This window comes from Lissotriton helveticus, chromosome 10 (assembly GCF_964261635.1).
Source record: "Lissotriton helveticus chromosome 10, aLisHel1.1, whole genome shotgun sequence".
NCBI lineage: Eukaryota > Metazoa > Chordata > Amphibia > Caudata > Salamandridae > Lissotriton > Lissotriton helveticus.
Genome location: NC_136071.1, coordinates 374,104,388 through 374,122,607, shown reverse-complemented (window position 1 = coordinate 374,122,607; position 18,220 = coordinate 374,104,388). Strand labels below are relative to the sequence as shown.

Sequence of the window (18,220 nt, the reverse complement as noted above, 5' to 3'; positions counted from 1 at the left end):
GGAGTTGTATCGTAAGTGCGATGGAGCTCCAGCAAGGCTCAGGGGTGCCCCATCTCTACAATGCTGCGTCAAGACCTATGCCAGCTTCAAGCAGGCGCAGGGTTTTGAAGCAGCTTTCTCCTATCTGATTGTAAATGCGGCACACCATGGGTGGTAAAGCAGTGGTGCACATTAACTGGTGCATGCCTGGGGATGTGCCATTTAATATAAATCTGCACTTTAACATTTGAGTATGTGCAGGGGACACAGAGTCGTTGAGGCTTATCCAAGGTTAAGAACAGATGAGTCCTGTTCAGTGAAAAATTAGACATAGGCTTCACCTGCTCAGCATCGCTGGACATGGCTAAATAATAGCTGCAAAATGTTACTCTTGTTAAATAATTTTACTATTATAATCTGTGAGATTTGTCTCTTACTCTGCAACATCTCATTGTTGTTATCTTTCTTTAAAGATAAAGACAACCTCAACATGAGCGACAATCTGCAATCAGTTGATTTTGACCTCATCATTGAACTTGTAATTGAAACATCAGTGGATGTTGATCCATTGGATGATTTAAATCCTGAGGATGAAGAAGAGCGTGATGAGGATGCAGATTTGTCCGAATTATATGATATAGGATGGGAAGCTGACCTGCTTGAGCCTTTGGAATTATAAACATTTATTTTTAAAATTTATAATCAATAAAAAGTAAAAAGGTAAACCGTTTAATTTAAAAATAAAGACACCTTCAAAAACAGGTTATGTGTAGTGTCTTCAATAAAATATTAAAATATGCTCATAAAATTAGATCAGATTCACATATAAAATAGCATAGGTAACATAAATATAAATGTCATTTCTTTTCTGGTATTTCTGTATTGTAAAAATGGCAATGACTAAAAAATCTTCAAATTAAAATGTCAAGTAGTGTGTTATGTTTTTGATCACTATTACTGATTTACTGTTTGATAATAATGTTTATTAACATTTTTTATTATATTTTTCCTCAGATTCAACTGCAGATCATTTCAAGATTTCAATATGCCTACAAAAATAAGAGAGATAAAGGCTGCAAAACGTCAAAGACAGCAGGAGAAAAAAAAAACGCAGCAGTCCTCTAACAAAAAGATTTCTCAAGCCATGAAGAAAGCACCGGGTAAGAGCTCTAAATATTTCATAAGAAATATTTCTAATAAAAAAAATATTAGTACAGAAAATGTTTCAATCCATAACACGAGAAGTAAATCAAATGGAAAGAAAAGGACAAATGAAAATGTTACTGCTAGAGCAAGAGATAAATCTGTGCATGATAGTAGAAGGAAACAACAGTTTAGGGAGATTCGTAAACGAATGTTCCGTAACAGGATAATTGGCAATTTGTTAAAAAATATTAAGAAAGGTCAACAGAAATTAGTTTTTTATAAGAGAAAAAAAAAAGTTGAGAAAGTTATTGATCAGGCTTTTGAAATTAAACGTAAGTTATTTATTTTGATAATCAATAGAATTAGGAAGCTAAACAAGGCAATTTTTGATTTCAAAAGAAATAGTAGATGGAAGAGAATAGTTAATCGTAGTAATTTTTGTGAAGTTTTTTCTGGAGAATGGATACATAGTTCAAGCTGTGAGGCATTTTTTAATGAAGAGAGTTATTTCCAGGATAATGATTTGGCGCATGCAGTTGACATCAGTGGTCGTGCTTATGAAGTGAAAGATGGTTGTCCAGTTGAAAAAGAAAAACTTGTGACAACAGAGGCAGAAGAGTTGTTAGGTAATGAGGTTTTAGGAAGACGTGCTAAGGGTCCTGTGTACACCTGGAAGTGTAGTAGTATTTGCAGTGTGCGACAGGATTCCATCAATTTGCTTTGTGATTTTGTACGGACATTTAACAAGAAAAGTTTGAAGCAGAAAATAAGGTTGTTGCAAGAATTAGATCCTTGCAGAGTGAGAGAAGTGACAGGTTTGCATGGTCATTCACTGGCTTGTCTTTCCAGGAGAGTATGCCAGAGTGTTTTTCATCATTTCAGGATGCTAGCAGTGCATCATAACAAAGTGAGGAAGTTAGTTAGACTGTTGTATTATGCTAAGAGTCCAGCAATTATGCTGAAACAATTATGCGCTGCTCTTTTGCATGGTTCTGAAATAGATGTGAAGAATATATGTGAAGAAATTGAGTTTTGTTACTTTGGAAGTAAAGAGGAGAATGTTGAAATTGAGCAAGAAGTAGAGGGTCATTTGGAAGATAGTGTACATGTTTCCAGTACAGATAATTTCCAGAGGGAAATTGCGACGTTTGACATGAAATCAAGTGAGAGGCCTAATTTCACTTGTGTGTGTTGTAGACGCACTTATTATAAGAATCAGACTAAGTTAGTGGATTTATATGCAAAAAGTGAAAGGGAAAATAATAGTGAATGGAAGGATTTTGCAACATACTTGATGGTAGAAAATTGTTTTGATTTGGGATTGGATCAACGTGTGTGTACTTATTGTTGTAACAAATTAAAACAAAACCAGATGCCTGCTAGAGCAGTTCATAATAATCTGGAATTGGTTGAGATTCCTTCTGAATTGAAGGACTTAAATACTTATGAATCTATTTTGATTCAAAGTATCCATCCCTTTCAGGCTATTGTAAGAATGGAGCCAAAGACAGGGAAATTGCCTCCATCAGATTTACAGAGAGGATTAAAGGGAAGAGTTGTTTATTTGCCTCTAGATTTCAAGAAAAACATTAACACAATTGGAGTAGAAAAAGTGGAAGAGGAACCTCTGGTTATCTTAGTTAATGGGGTTCCGACAAAGAATAAGAAAATATGGCAAGATTTAGTAGATGTTAGGAAAGTTAAAAAGGCAACATTGTATTTGAAAAAAAATAATAAATACTATAAGAATGTATATGTTGCAGAAGAGGAAGTAAGTGAGGAAGAGGATAGCGATTTGTGTGCTGGTCAAATTGAGAAAGTAGAACCCTCTACTAGTGAGGAAATATATGAACATTATAGTGTTCATCCTTTGCATTCAAAGGAAGTCATGGGGAATGCTATTGAGTTGTTTCAAATGAAACAAGCCAAAGGGAGTCCCATTAGTGTTTGGGAGGAAAGTTTGGAAGCTCGGTGTTTCCCACAGCTTTTTCCAACAGGTCAGGGAGGAAGATATGATGAGCGACCTCATCAAATTCCTGCTTCTGAATACCGGACTTTGCGATTGTATGCAGGAGATGCTAGGTTTCGACAATGCATTCCTTATTTGTTTCATCTCCTGTTTGAAAGCGATCTGTCTGGACTGTCATATGCAGTGAACCACATCTTGAAAAGTGGTATACACATGCAAAACATCTCGGCAAGTGATTTTATGGATAAAGTGAATGTCCAAGATAGTATTTTGGATTCTCACCTGATTAATCTCATGGCGTGTCAGCGTGGTACTAATGAGTACTGGTACCGTCGTCATGGTGATTTAAAATGTATGCTGAGGAACTTAGGTACTCCCACATGGTTCCTCACTCTGAGTTGTGCTGAGTATGGCTGGGAAGACTTACTTCAATTTCTACGAGAGGCAAATGCTAACGTAGAAAACATCGAATTCAAGACACCCGGAGAACTGTGCTCTTTGGATCCAGTCAATGTATGTAGGTACTTCAATCATAGATTTGAAGCTATGATGTCTTTCATCATGAATAAGAAGAATCCACCTCTTGGAGAGGTGTTGGATTTCTTCTGGAGAAAGGAGTACCAAGCAAGAGGTGCTCCTCATATACATATGTTGCTGTGGATCAAGGATGCACCTAAATTTGGAACGGATCCAGAAGACTCAGTGATGAGTTTCATCCAACAGTATTCTACGTGTGCTGTTCCAAACGCAAAGGAGAAGAAAAGCCTAAGAGAAAAAGTTCTGCGTTTCCAAAGCCATCGATGTGGAAAGTACTGCCGTCGTAAATTCCGAAACAAAGACAAGTTCTACACCAAATGTCGTTTCGGCTTTCCACGACCGGTGATTTCTAAAGGAAGAGTAAACAGTTTGATGTCTTCGCTGCGACATAATGTGATGAAGAAATCACCTAAAAACACTTACAATTTGAAGAGGAACGAAGAGTCCAAGTACATCAACGACTACAACCCGGTGATTTTGTCCATGTGGAATGCTAACATGGATATACAGTTTGTGGCTGATAACTGTATGGCTGTGGCTCGGTATGTGACGTCTTACATCACCAAAAAAGAGAAGACAGAATTGAAGGATATGTGGGAGGACATTTCCCATGAAAAGAGCCTCAGCAAGAAGTTGTACAGTTTCAGTCTGAAGATGTTGTCGCATCGAGAAATCGGAGCGTACGAATGTTCTGACCGGTTGTCTTCAGCAAGTCTCTATGCCAAGTCCAGGAGTATCGTTTGGGCGAGTCTTGGTCTTGCTGCAACGCGTAATCGAGTTCTCAAACCTGTGCGGGAAATTGAGTATTTGGCGGAAAAGGAGCCAAACAGTACCGACATTTTGAAGACAAACATGTTGGATACATATTATCCAAATCGAAGCAGTCACCTAGAGAATGTTTGTCTGTATGAGGTTCTGCAAAATTACATGTTCAAGAGGAACATCAAAGAAGATACTGAGAAAGGAGTGTATGCTGTAATAGGAAGTGAGGGATGTCTGGTCAAGCAAAGAAAATGCCACTTGATAAACCATCGAAAATTGAGTGGCGAATCTCCTGAAAAAAAGGAGTTTTTCTATTTAGCACTTTTGCAACTTTTCAAGCCTTGGCGTGCAGAAGAGGAACTGCTTGGAGATTTCCTCTGTTACGAAGACTCTTTCAATGCCGCCAAGGAGACCATAGAATATCCTGCTTTTCCCAAATATGTAGAAATGTTGAATGCGGAAATTGAGCAGGAAGCAACGATTGCAGCCGAGATTGCCAGAGACAGTTCTCAGGACAGTCAGAGTTCTGCTTCATTGAGTCAGGATCCACTAGGAGGACCTCTTATTGAAAATGAAGCTGCCACTGCTATGAATGAGGTGGAAAGAGCCATGGCACATGCTCAAGAGGATGCGGTTAACTTAGAAGAGTTGGAAAGGCAACTCAACGTTGAGCAGAGGAAAATATATGACGAAGTTACCATGCAAATTGATCATGGATTAAGTCATGATAAGAAAGAGTGCTCATGTACGTCGTTGAAGCCTGTCCGACTGTACGTGAGTGGAGAAGCGGGAACTGGAAAAAGTTTCCTCATTAAAGCAATTTCATGCTATTTGCAGGAAAGGACAGAGTCATCGCTGTCTTGTGTTGTCACTGCTCCAACTGGACTGGCAGCACATAATATTAAAGGGATTACTTTACATCGTTTACTGATGCTGCCAGTGGAGCATGACAACAAATTAGAATATCACAAGCTATCTGGAGATGCTTGTTTTGAAGTTTCAAGAATCTTGAGGAAAATGAAACTTCTTATCATTGACGAAGTAAGCATGGTTTCCAATGTCATGCTTGCCTTTGTGCATTTGAGGATGCAAGAAGTTCTCAAAACAGAGTATGATGTGTTATTTGGTGGCAAACACATCATTGTTTTCGGAGATCTTCTGCAGCTGACACCAGTGAAAGGGCAACCTGTGTTCAAAATGCTCACGCATGAAGATACCAGGAAGTGCCTAGGCAGCATTGGCAACGTCAATATATGGTTAAACTTCAATTATGCTGAACTGCATGAAAATATGCGTCAGGCAAAGGATGAAGTTTACAAGACTATTCTACAAGATGTTAGAATTGGAAAAGTGACCGAGCATGGGAAAGAAGCTTTACATGCACGATTACTGTCAAATTTATATCCAGAACAAGATGTTGTGCCTGAGAATATTTTTCAGAAAATTACTGATAAGAAATCTGGAACATGTTTGATGCCAACTCTTGCAGAATGTGCCAAATTTAACAACAAAATGTTGCATTTAGAAAAGCAAGAGATTGTGAAAGTGGAAGCTATTGATAGAGTAGAGCATATGGGATCAACAATTATTTTGTCTGAGAATCTGAAAACAAAATTGGATTCATTAGAGAAGAGTATATCTAAAACTGCAGGTTTTGAAAAGACTCTGAATGTGTGCTTGAACTGCCGTATAATTTTAAGAAGGAATTTACATGTTGAAAGAGGTCTGGTAAATGGATCAATGGGTAATGTTGTTGATTTTGTGAAATACAGAAATAGAGATGGAATTGAATTTTTAAAAATTAAATTTGATGGCATTGAGGAAGTACAGCTAATTGCTCGTTGTTCTGCTAGATTTTTGCTTGTAAAAGACTTATATGTTCGCCGTAAGCAGTTCCCTGTTTGCTTGGCATATGCGGTGACAATTCATAAATCGCAAGGTTTAAGTGTAGACACTGCATTGGTGAATATTGGCAGTTCTGTGTTCAAGGAGGGTATGGCATATGTGGCATTGTCACGAGTTAGAACTTTATCGGGATTGTACTTGATTGAGTGTGATGTCAGAAACATTTGTGCAGATCTAGATTGTGTTAAGGAATACAATAGGTTAAGAAGAGAGTATGCGCCACATTTGCCTCAGTTTCCTTTGTTTGAGAAACGTCTGGTAGGCCGGAAACGAAGAAATGAGAACAATACTGGGGAGGTTGTAGCAAAAAGACAAAAAGTGAATGAACCTAAAATTACAAGCAGAAACAAAGAGGATTCTGTTGAAGATGTTGTTGGTTTTCAGTTTGAAAACAGTTCTGGTGTCAACTGCTATGCTAATGTAGTAATTAATGTTTTGTTTTCTCTAAAAAATGTAAAAGAAGAGATTGTGGTCAATTCTGATCAAAGATTTTGCAGTTTGTTAAATTCTGTGTTAGAGAAATGTACCACTGATAGAAGAAACATAGAAAGTGTGTCTGAAATTAGAAATCTGTTAGATAGATGTTCAGGCCAAACACAATTCTCTCAAAATATTCAGCAAGATTGTCAGGAGTTTTTAATGTATATGCTTGATGTATTACATGCTGAAGGTGTAGATGTAGATCAGCTGTTTGGGCTTTCTTATCAATGGCAGCATGACTGCGAGAACTGTATGGTATCAAGTACTACTAGTGTAGACTCAGAAAGATTTATATATTTAACTTTGCCAGACAGTAAATCAGTCTCCTTTAATAAGCTAGTAAAAGCTGCTAATCACAACATGGAGTGTAGCCAATGTAAATCTGAAATGATGTCCACATTATTTATACGAACATATGGCCAGTACGTCATTTTAATGTTCCAACGATGTAGGCCTGATGGAACAAAATTGACAACTTTAATAAAAAAATTTGTAGCTTCGCAGTTGTCAATATCAGGAAGGACTTTTGTAACTACAGCAATTATATATCATGACGGCCCTTCAATATCATCAGGACATTACACAGCTTATTTAAAGTCTAGAAATGGCTGGTCATTCTGCAATGATTCTGTTTTAATTTTCAAAAAAAAATTGCTGTATGACCTTAAAAACTCTTACCTGGTGTTTTTAAAACCAAAATTTTAGGGAAATAATCTCGGGATATGATCTGTGGAATTTCAAGAAGTTCTAATGGCTCCTACACAATTTGGCCTTGAGGATAAGTGTAGTTCAGAGACATAACTTCTAATCATAGGATTGGACATCATGGAGATGTATGTGCACTTTGAATGAGTTCAGAAAAACTGTTTCTTTTCATAAGCTAATTGAGGCAGCCAATCAAAACATGGAGTAGAGGGAATGTAAGTCTGCAATGCTGTCTACTGTTTTACATTGCTTTGTGATTAAAAGTGATGTAGAGAATTAAATAATTGTAGTACTCATAGAGGTAGTGTAAGTCTGCTTCATATTAAGCAGTATCAGTGTCATAGGAAATGTAGAACATGACTGAGCAAGAAGGGGAAGATATTACTATTCCAGGATTGTGAAAATGATCTTCAACATTTTAATTGTGAAAGTTGCGGAAATGCCAAATGATGGGATTGGCTTACAAGAAATCCAAGAGTTATAAATATCTCTGACTAGATTTGGCCTTGTGGAAAATAGTGGTAGAGAGCAAGAAGTCATTTATTGCATGTAACGTGTTTTTAAAAACGATGGAGGTTTTCTTTCAGAAAGTGGCGGGCTGAAAGTAATAACAGCACAAAAGAGTGTAAGCTGTTCATAGGACATCCTTGGACGTCATGGAAAGTAAGTTAACTTTAAGGAGTTCTGAATTTTAATTTCTGATGTTGTATGGGTTTTTTAAACACAATCATTTTGATTGTGTTTTTTTTCCCCCGCTGTTACATGATGAATACCTTCAAGTCACTGTTTTTAGTGAATTTTGATACATTCTGAGAACAGCAAAAATAAACCATTTAACATGTATAATTAATTCTGTACTGTTTGCATTTATGATGTATATGTAGAACTGTGTAGGAGGCATGGAGAAGGTGAGTTTTCTGTAAGTGTTAAATTTATTGTATGCAGTGCTGCACTTCTACGTATTCTTTCATATGCTGGACTACATCTGCACAATGAGATACCTAAGCAAAGGAAACACAAGTGATGTGATTGTGAAATGAGCAAAATAAATTGCACATATTTCAATTACATCACCTGTGTTTCCTATCATTACGAATCACATTGTGCAGATCAAGTTTAGGTCTGTCCAGGGAAACATAGGAGGTTTCTACTTTGTTGAAGAGTGCAGTGGACATGACTCACTTCATTAGTAGACTTTCACAGATATTATCTCCTCTGTACACTTCAACAAGTGTAAATCTCATCTTGAACTCTGAGTAGGCCTCACCTCAAACAAATCTCTGGATAGGAGACATGTTATTGGCATACTGAAGCGACACTTTTCTGAAACAAGAGCAATGCAAAAGATGCACCATGTTTTAAGATAGGCCTCACTTCATCTGCATCAAGATACTGTTAGTTTAAAATGTATATCTTTAGGATTGTGTAGAGGACCTGGAGAAGCAGAAGCTTCTGTCAGTGTCAAAGTTGTTGAAAAACTATTTGTCCTTCAATATTTTCCCTTGTCTTTTGTAATTTTTAAATACATATTTTAATTTTTTTCAAATGTTGGTTCTCTCTTTCACAGATTGAAAGTATAGAAATAAAATGTGATTAATTTAACGGCAATTACAAGGTAAATAGTTGTACTCTTTTCGTTACATTTCTATCACATTCACCTACTATTAGATCCACTGCTTCACTTCTTTAATCCTCAGTTTCCTGCCTTTGCTACTTTCCTCATTCCTTTCTCTATTACCTATTTACTCAACTCCTTCCACTCTTTTTCTCAGTCCCTCTGTTCTCATAGTTCCTCAGTCTTGTTCACTCACTCCATCTCTATTACTCTTAGTGTCTGTGAATTACTTTCCCAACTTTTTTTTTTTGGACCGCTTCCCGGGAAGTTGCCCGGTTCGCAAACCAGCAGCGTTATGGCAGTCCACCATTTTGTGTTTCGGTCGAATCAAGATACAAGATGGAGGGCAAATAATGTTCAGAATGGGTAGAAGGGGGCACGGTAGATGTATCTTGACCCCCTTGGTTTTCTGAGGGTGGCTGAGGAGGACCATAGTTCTTCACTCTTGTTCACTCTCTCTGTTTCTATTAATGTCACTGTTTATGACTGATCAAAAAAATGTTTTTTAAAAAAGAACAGTAACTATAAGGGAAGGAAAGAGACAGTTATGTTAAAAGAAAGACAGCTATAGGGAGTAAACTAAGGATACTGTTACCTACAATCCACTGCTGTTGATGTTACTGACCATGTCATGAATGATGTAATATGTGACATCATCAGCAGTGGATTGTAGGTAACAGTATCTTATTGTTTACTCCCTAGAGCTGTCTTTCTTTTCACATAACTGTCTGTTTGCTTACCTTATACTTACTGTTCTTTTTTTTTTAAAATATTTTTTTTGGTTAGCTTCCGGTACGCGTACCGGGTAGCGCTCCGGGAGCGAACTAAGAGAAATAGAGGTTGGCAGAGTTCCAAATATTCTACCAATTTTTTTATAATGGGGAGTTAGTTCTGAAAAGAACTTTTTTTTTTTATGTTTTTGTTGTTTTATATTTTTTTTAGTATTTTTTGAACATTTTTTTACTTTTTTTGTATTTTCTGAACGTTTTTAAATTTTTTTTGGTTTTTTTTGGGGGGGGGGGAAACAAAAACGATCCATTATTAAGGGCTCAACAGGAGCAAAAAAAAAAAAAAGAATTAATTTTTTGGTGCGTTTCGTACAAACATTAATATGATTTTGAATTGCTCGCAAAATCAAAGTGATGCTACTTTCTCTGTAGCAGATGAAAGTGCCAAATTCCACGCACACTTGCTTTACGTGCCCAAACAACATTTGGATGTTTGCGATCATCTCCCTCGCCTCTGGTCCCGACACCTCTGGAACCACCGATCTTCTTGCCATTGGGAGGGGATTTTGTTGCTCGTCACGTAGCTGGGCAGCACTATAATTATTTGGGTGCCACCTACTCATATGCCGATGCATAGTATGATTGCCATAACTGTATTTTTTATCAGTGCCCCTTGACAATCTATCACCGCATATACGGCAAAACACGTAGCGTGCATTCACTTTCTTTTGCCCCTCAGGAATTCTGTAGAATTGCCAGATGTAATTCTCCTTTCGATTGTACCTCCTGGGCTCCTCTGGCAAAAACCTTGGCTCTTCCTCATCTTCCTCCTCTTCCTGTTCTTCCTCTTCTTGCAAAATTACTTCTGCAGGTGGTCCTCTCTTTCTTGGATTTGGTGGAGGTGGTGGGCTAGCACCAGCTGAAGCTACTAATGAAGCCATCTCAAAGTCTCAATAAAGGGTCTTTCTCTCACCAAGATGAAAGTCAGAGTGAGGAAAGAAGGAGGGGTTTTCATCATTTGGGAAAAACAAAAGTTCTAAACCAATGAAAAGTGTTCATTTTAGATCACATGACCTAGTATTACATCATTAGGAAACCAAAAGTGAAATGAACCAATGAAAAGTGTTATTACCGAGTCACATGACCTGCTATGTTTACGTTACGCGGTCGGCGCCGCGCCGCGGATCGCTTCCGGTTCGCGTACCGCTGCGCTTCCGGGTACGCGAACGTAGCACGTAATATGACGTATTACGCGAGAACGCGAAACGTCATGCTGACGCGAAGCGTCATGATGTTGTTTTGTAACGCGAGAGGTGCGCAAAAGGAACGTTTACCGGTTCGCGTACCGGGTCGCGCCTCCGGATTGAGCTAACGGGAAGCTAACCGGTACGCGTACTGGGAGCGAAACAAAAAAAAAATAAAAAAAAAATTGTATAAAAAACATGTAAAAAATATTTTTCTTTTTAAAGAATAATACATTGTAAAGGTTTTGATATTAGCTATTAAAAAACCAATGAAATTCACTGAAAAAACCATAGGTTATAGACCATATATAGTTAGGAATTAGCATTTACAAAACCTTAAAAATTCACTGAAAAAACCATAGGTTATACACCATATATAGTTAGGAATTAGCATTTAAAAAACCTTATTTTACTCACACAAAACCAATGAAATTCCATATATAGTTAGTTGTACTAACTATATATCACGCACCCGCAATCCACTGCTGATGATGTCACATATTACATCATTCATGACATGGTCAGTGACATCACTGATGACATCACTGATGACATCTCAAATGACATCACTGATGACATCACTGATGACATCTCAAATGACATCACTGATGACATCACTGATGACAACATCCAGTGACTGTATTTTTCTGTAAAGTTAAAATATGTCTTACATATTTATGAATGAGTCGATGTATAAGTGTCTGGACGAAGGATTTAGTAGGTGCATGACTGAATGTATGAGTGAGTGATTAAATGTGTCTCACTGAGTGCATGGGTTAGTGACTAAACTGTCTTAATTTGTGCATCATTATGTCTGTTGTTCTGTAAACTGCTGCATGTGTTGATCAGTAGCTATATGAGTAACTATATAGGTTATTGATTGGTTGCCCAAGCATTTGTATGGGAGACTGAGTGTGTGTGTGGGTGGCTGGGAAGTGTATGACTCTGTGCATAGATGTATGGATTCAAAAGTGCATGTTGGAAACAGCTGTATGGGCGGTTGACTGTGTGCATGACTGTATTGGTGAGTGAATAGATATCTCAGTGCTACATGTCAAATTAAGTACATATGTAAAATACAGTACATGTGAGAGTTGACATATATAAATAACTGTGCATAAGAGCCAGTGAATGTGTGAGTGGCTGTATGGATCATTGTGAACTTGTATCCAGGATTGTATAAGTGAGTAAATATGTTTTAGTATATGTTTGAATAAGTAAGGTATGTTTAACTGTATAGTTAAGGAAATGGAGGTGTGATTGATTGTTTGCATGACTGTCTAGGTGTGTGTGTAACTTCATGGATGAGTGACAATCTGTGAGTCTGTGTTTACACTGAGTGTATCTAAGGTTATATTAGAGTCTGAAGAGGTTCATCGTATTATCACATGAATGATTTTATCAGTGATGTCATCAGTAATGTCATTTGAGATGTCATCAGTGATGTCATCAGTGATGTCATTTGAGATGTCATCAGTGATGTCATCAGTGATGTCATTTGAGATGTCATCAGTGATGTCATCAGTGATGTCACTGACCATGTCATGAATGATGTAATATGTGACATCATCAGCAGTGGATTGCGATGGTTTTGTGTGAGTAAAATAAGGTTTTTTAAATGCTAATTCCTAACTATATATGGTCTATAACCTATGGTTTTTTCAGTGAATATATATATATATATGAAAACAAGGGTGCCATTAGCTCGGAGTCGCACACAAACAACAATGCGGAGCCCCCATGTTATAAAAGGGTTCTTTATTTCCTTAATGAAGCCGGCCTGCTCCTTTCAAAGATTTCTCTTAGGTCCTACGCGTTTCGAGGCTCCTGCCTCTTGTTCACGTACCAATGTGATTTGCTGACAGCCTCTTCCCTGTAAGTCCCTCCTTTAACCACTCGTTACCTGCCCTCAATTGGACTAACTCCGGTGTGCGGACTGCAGGCATGCTGGTACTTGTAGGAACCCATCTGCAGAGAGGCAGCCACCATGCAAACCGTTTCTTTATTTTCAATATTTTCAATGTTCGACCCTCCAGTGGGTGCTTCGAAAAGGGAAACCGGTTGCTTGTTTAAAGGACATTGTTTTTCTGCACCTCGAGTCTCTAGTGTCTCGCAGCAGTCCACATACTTTCGTGGCGGTGCGTCCTCCACGACCTTGGCAGGCCGTAAATCATGAAAACAAGGGTGCCATTAGCTCGGAGTCGCACACAAACAACAATGCGGAGCCCTCATGTTATAAAAGGGTTCTTTATTTCCCTAATGAAGCCGGCCTGCTCCTTTCAAAGATTTCTCTTAGGTCCTACGCGTTTCGAGGCTCCTGCCTCTTGTTCACGGACCGATGTGATTTGCTGACAGCCTCTTCCCTGCAAGTCCCTCCTTTAACCACTCGTTACCTGCCCTCAATTGGACTAACTCCGGTGTGCAGACTGCAGGCATGCTGGTACTTGTAGGAACCCATCTGCAGAGAGACGGCCACCATGCAAACCGTTTCATTATTTTCAATATTTTCAATGTTCGACCCTCCAGTGGGTGCTTCGAAAAGGGAAACCGGTTGCTTGTTTAAAGGACATTGTTTTTCTGCACCTCGAGTCTCTAGTGTCTCGCAGCAGTCCACATACTTTCGTGGCGGTGCGTCCTCCACGACCTTGGCAGGCCGTAAATCATGAAAACAAGGGTGCCATTAGCTCGGAGTCGCACACAAACAACAATGCGGAGCCCCCATGTTATGAAAGGGTTCTTTATTTCCTTAATGAAGCCGGCCTGCTCCTTTCAAAGATTTCTCTTAGGTCCTACGCGTTTCGAGGCTCCTGCCTCTTGTTCACGGACCGATGTGATTTGCTGACAGCCTCTTCCCTGCAAGTCCCTCCTTTAACCACTCGTTACCTGCCCTCAATTGGACTAACTCCGGTGTGCAGACTGCAGGCATGCTGGTACTTGTAGGAACCCATCTGCAGAGAGGCGGCCACCATGCAAACCGTTTCTTTATTTTCAATATTTTCAATGTTCGACCCTCCAGTGGGTGCTTCGAAAAGGGAAACCGGTTGCTTGTTTAAAGGACATTGTTTTTCTGCACCTCGAGTCTCTAGTGTCTCGCAGCAGTCCACATACTTTCGTGGCGGTGCGTCCTCCACGACCTTGGCAGGCCGTAAATGATGAAAACAAGGGTGCCATTAGCTCGGAGTCGCACACAAACAACAATGCGGAGCCCCCATGTTATAAAAGGGTTCTTTATTTCCTTAATGAAGCCGGCCTGCTCCTTTCAAATATTTCTCTTAGGTCCTACGCGTTTGGAGGCTCCTGCCTCTTGTTCACGGACCGATGTGATTTGCTGACAGCCTCTTCCCTGCAAGTCCCTCCTTTAACCACTCGTTACCTGCCCTCAATTGGACTAACTCCGGTGTGCAGACTGCAGGCATGCTGTTACTTGTAGGAACCCATCAGCAGAGAGGCGGCCACCATGCAAACCGTTTCTTTATTTTCAATATTTTCAATGTTCGACCCTCCAGTGGGTGCTTCGAAAAGGGAAACCGGTTGCTTGTTTAAAGGACATTGTTTTTCTGCACCTCGAGTCTCTAGTGTCTCGCAGCAGTCCACATACTTTCGTGGCGGTGCGTCCTCCATGACCTTGGCAGGCCGTAAATCATGAAAACAAGGGTGCCATTAGCTCGGAGTCGCACACAAACAACAATGCGGAGCCCCCATGTTATGAAAGGGTTCTTTATTTCCTTAATGAAGCCGGCCTGCTCCTTTCAAAGATTTCTCTTAGGTCCTACGCGTTTCGAGGCTCCTGCCTCTTGTTCACGGACCGATGTGATTTGCTGACAGCCTCTTCCCTGCAAGTCCCTCCTTTAACCACTCGTTACCTGCCCTCAATTGGACTAACTCCGGTGTGCAGACTGCAGGCATGCTGGTACTTGTAGGAACCCATCTGCAGAGAGGCGGCCACCATGCAAACCGTTTCTTTATTTTCAATATTTTCAATGTTCGACCCTCCAGTGGGTGCTTCGAAAAGGGAAACCGGTTGCTTGTTTAAAGGACATTGTTTTTCTGCACCTCGAGTCTCTAGTGTCTCGCAGCAGTCCACATACTTTCGTGGCGGTGCGTCCTCCACGACCTTGGCAGGCCGTAAATGATGAAAACAAGGGTGCCATTAGCTCGGAGTCGCACACAAACAACAATGCGGAGCCCCCATGTTATAAAAGGGTTCTTTATTTCCTTAATGAAGCCGGCCTGCTCCTTTCAAATATTTCTCTTAGGTCCTACGCGTTTGGAGGCTCCTGCCTCTTGTTCACGGACCGATGTGATTTGCTGACAGCCTCTTCCCTGCAAGTCCCTCCTTTAACCACTCGTTACCTGCCCTCAATTGGACTAACTCCGGTGTGCAGACTGCAGGCATGCTGTTACTTGTAGGAACCCATCAGCAGAGAGGCGGCCACCATGCAAACCGTTTCTTTATTTTCAATATTTTCTTTTTTTTTTTTTTTTTTTTTTTTTTTATCATCAACTAGTACTCATTTTATTACAGTATTGAACGCAAAAAATCCAAAATTACTCCTCACCTTGTAGTCTGACAATTTAATTTTACATAAAACAGAAGTACAAAAATGATGTACACACAAATGTAAAAACAAAAGGCTATTTGAACATTCAAAATATCACATTTTCACCGTTCTTTAGCCCTTACAAAATGGACATTTGAAATACCATCACACATCATGATGAGTTTGCAATGTTTACCTTTATCAAAATCTGATCAAGTTCTGGTTTCAGACAACCAACCAAACTCTAAAAGTACAGGTGAAGGGCACTTTAATCTCATTTCGAAAGCTGTGACAAGATGTTCCCTTCAGTTTGAATAGCATCCTCGTTCTGCAATATTGACACCAGTAGAGCTTGCACTTCTCCGTCAATCATAGCTTTGAGGGAAAAGCTTTACTTTGTCCCACTTAAAACTTTAAAGTGAGCAAAACCAATGTCTTTTCAAAAACAAAAGGCATCCACCTCAATCAAATTAAGTCACAAGGGTGTTGATGATGCTGCTGCTTAGGACGATGAGTGATCTTCACCTCTAATAGCTTTGTATTTTGCCATGTCCTCAGGAAACACTTTACTCAACTCTTGAATCAATAAACTTTTGAATTTCTTCATTGTATCGATTTTACCCTTCACTTGTTCATTTTTAGCCAAGGCCCTTTCCAGGCACTCCTTGGTGTAGAGCTGGGGATTACGTCCTTGATCAATGAATTCAAAAACCTCCAACGGTACACTGATATCATGTAGTTGCTGTCGGCATTTATCAATATCCTGCAGACCAGAAACCATGAAATTCAGCTTCTGGTTAAGCCCAGCTTGGCTGCTGGGCTGGAAGTCGCTGACGATGATCCCCAGCTGCCTGATATTCTCCACAAACTTCTCGAGCTGTTCCTCCAGATTGTCGAATTTCTCCGCCATATCGGCCGCTTCGAAAAGGGAAACCGGTTGCTTGTTTAAAGGACATTGTTTTTCTGCACCTCGAGTCTCTAGTGTCTCGCAGCAGTCCACATACTTTCGTGGCGGTGCGTCCTCCACGACCTTGGCAGGCCGTAAATCATGAAAACAAGGGTGCCATTAGGTCGGAGTCGCACACAAACAACAATGCGGAGCCCCCATATTATAAAAGGGTTCTTTAATTCCTTAATGAAGCCGGCCTGCTCCTTTCAAAGATTTCTCTTAGGTCCTACGCGTTTCGAGGCTCCTGCCTCTTGTTCACGGACCGATGTGATTTGCTGACAGCCTCTTCCCTGCAAGTCCCTCCTTTAACCACTCGTTACCTGCCCTCAATTGGACTAACTCCGGTGTGCAGACTGCAGGCATGCTGGTACTTGTAGGAACCCATCTGCAGAGAGGCGGCCACCATGCAAACCGTTTTTTTATTTTCAATATTTTCAATGGTCGACCCTCCAGTGGGTGCTTCGAAAAGGGAAACCGGTTGCTTGTTTAAAGGACATTGTTTTTCTGCACCTCGAGTCTCTAGTGTCTCGCAGCAGTCCACATACTTTTGTGGCGGTGCGTCCTCCACGACCTTGGCAGGCCGTAAATCATGAAAACAAGGGTGCCATTAGCTCGGAGTCGCACACAAACAACAATGCGGAGCCCCCATGTTATAAAAGGGTTCTTTATTTCCTTAATGAAGCCGGCCTGCTCCTTTCAAAGATTTCTCTTAGGTCCTACGCGGTTCGAGGCTCCTGCCTCTTGTTCACGGACAGATGTGATTTGCTGACAGCCTCTTCCCTGCAAGTCCCTCCTTTAACCACTCGTTACCTGCCCTCAATTGGACTAACTCCGGTGTGCAGACTGCAGGCATGCTGGTACTTGTAGGAACCCATCTGCAGAGAGGCGGCCACCATGCAAACCGTTTCTTTATTTTCCATATTTTCAATGTTCGACCCTCCAGTGGGTGCTTCGAAAAGGGAAACCGGTTGCTTGTTTAAAGGACATTGTTTTTCTGCACCTCGAGTCTCTAGTGTCTCGCAGCAGTCCACATACTTTCGTGGCGGTGCGTCCTCCACGACCTTGGCAGGCCGTAAATCATGAAAACAAGGGTGCCATTAGCTCGGAGTCGCAGACAAACAACAATGCGGAGCCCCCATGTTATAAAAGGGTTCTTTATTTCCTTAATGAAGCCGGCCTGCTCCTTTCAAAGATTTCTCTTAGGTCCTACGCGTTTCGAGGCTCCTGCCTCTTGTTCATGGACCGATGTGATTTGCTGACAGCCTCTTCCCTGCAAGTCCCTCCTTTAACCACTCGTTACCTGCCCTCAATTGGACTAACTCCGGTGTGCAGACTGCAGGCATGCTGGTACTTGTAGGAACCCATCTGCAGGGAGGCGGCCACCATGCAAACCGTTTCTTTATTTTCAATATTTTCAATGTTCGACCCTCCAGTGGGTGCTTCGAAAAGGGAAACCGGTTGCTTGTTTAAAGGACATTGTTTTTCTGCACCTCGAGTCTCTAGTGTCTCGCAGCAGTCCAAATACTTTCGTGGCGGTGCGTCCTCCACGACCTTGGCAGGCCGTAAATCATGAAAACAAGGGTGCCATTAGCTCGGAGTCGCACACAAACAACAATGCGGAGCCCCCATGTTATAAAAGGGTTCTTTATTTCCTTAATGA

General features: G+C 40.4%; 1 protein-coding gene across 1 annotated transcript; it reads right to left on the bottom strand.

Annotated features, from left to right (window-relative positions):
* Positions 1–15,892: 15,892 nt before the first annotated feature.
* LOC144784033 (mediator of RNA polymerase II transcription subunit 10) lies at positions 15,893–16,527 on the bottom strand. The gene has a single exon (XM_078662736.1). It carries the CDS (start codon positions 16,519–16,521, stop codon positions 16,114–16,116), a length of 408 nt encoding a protein of 135 aa, XP_078518862.1. The 5' UTR covers positions 16,522–16,527; the 3' UTR covers positions 15,893–16,113.
* Positions 16,528–18,220: the final 1,693 nt, after the last annotated feature.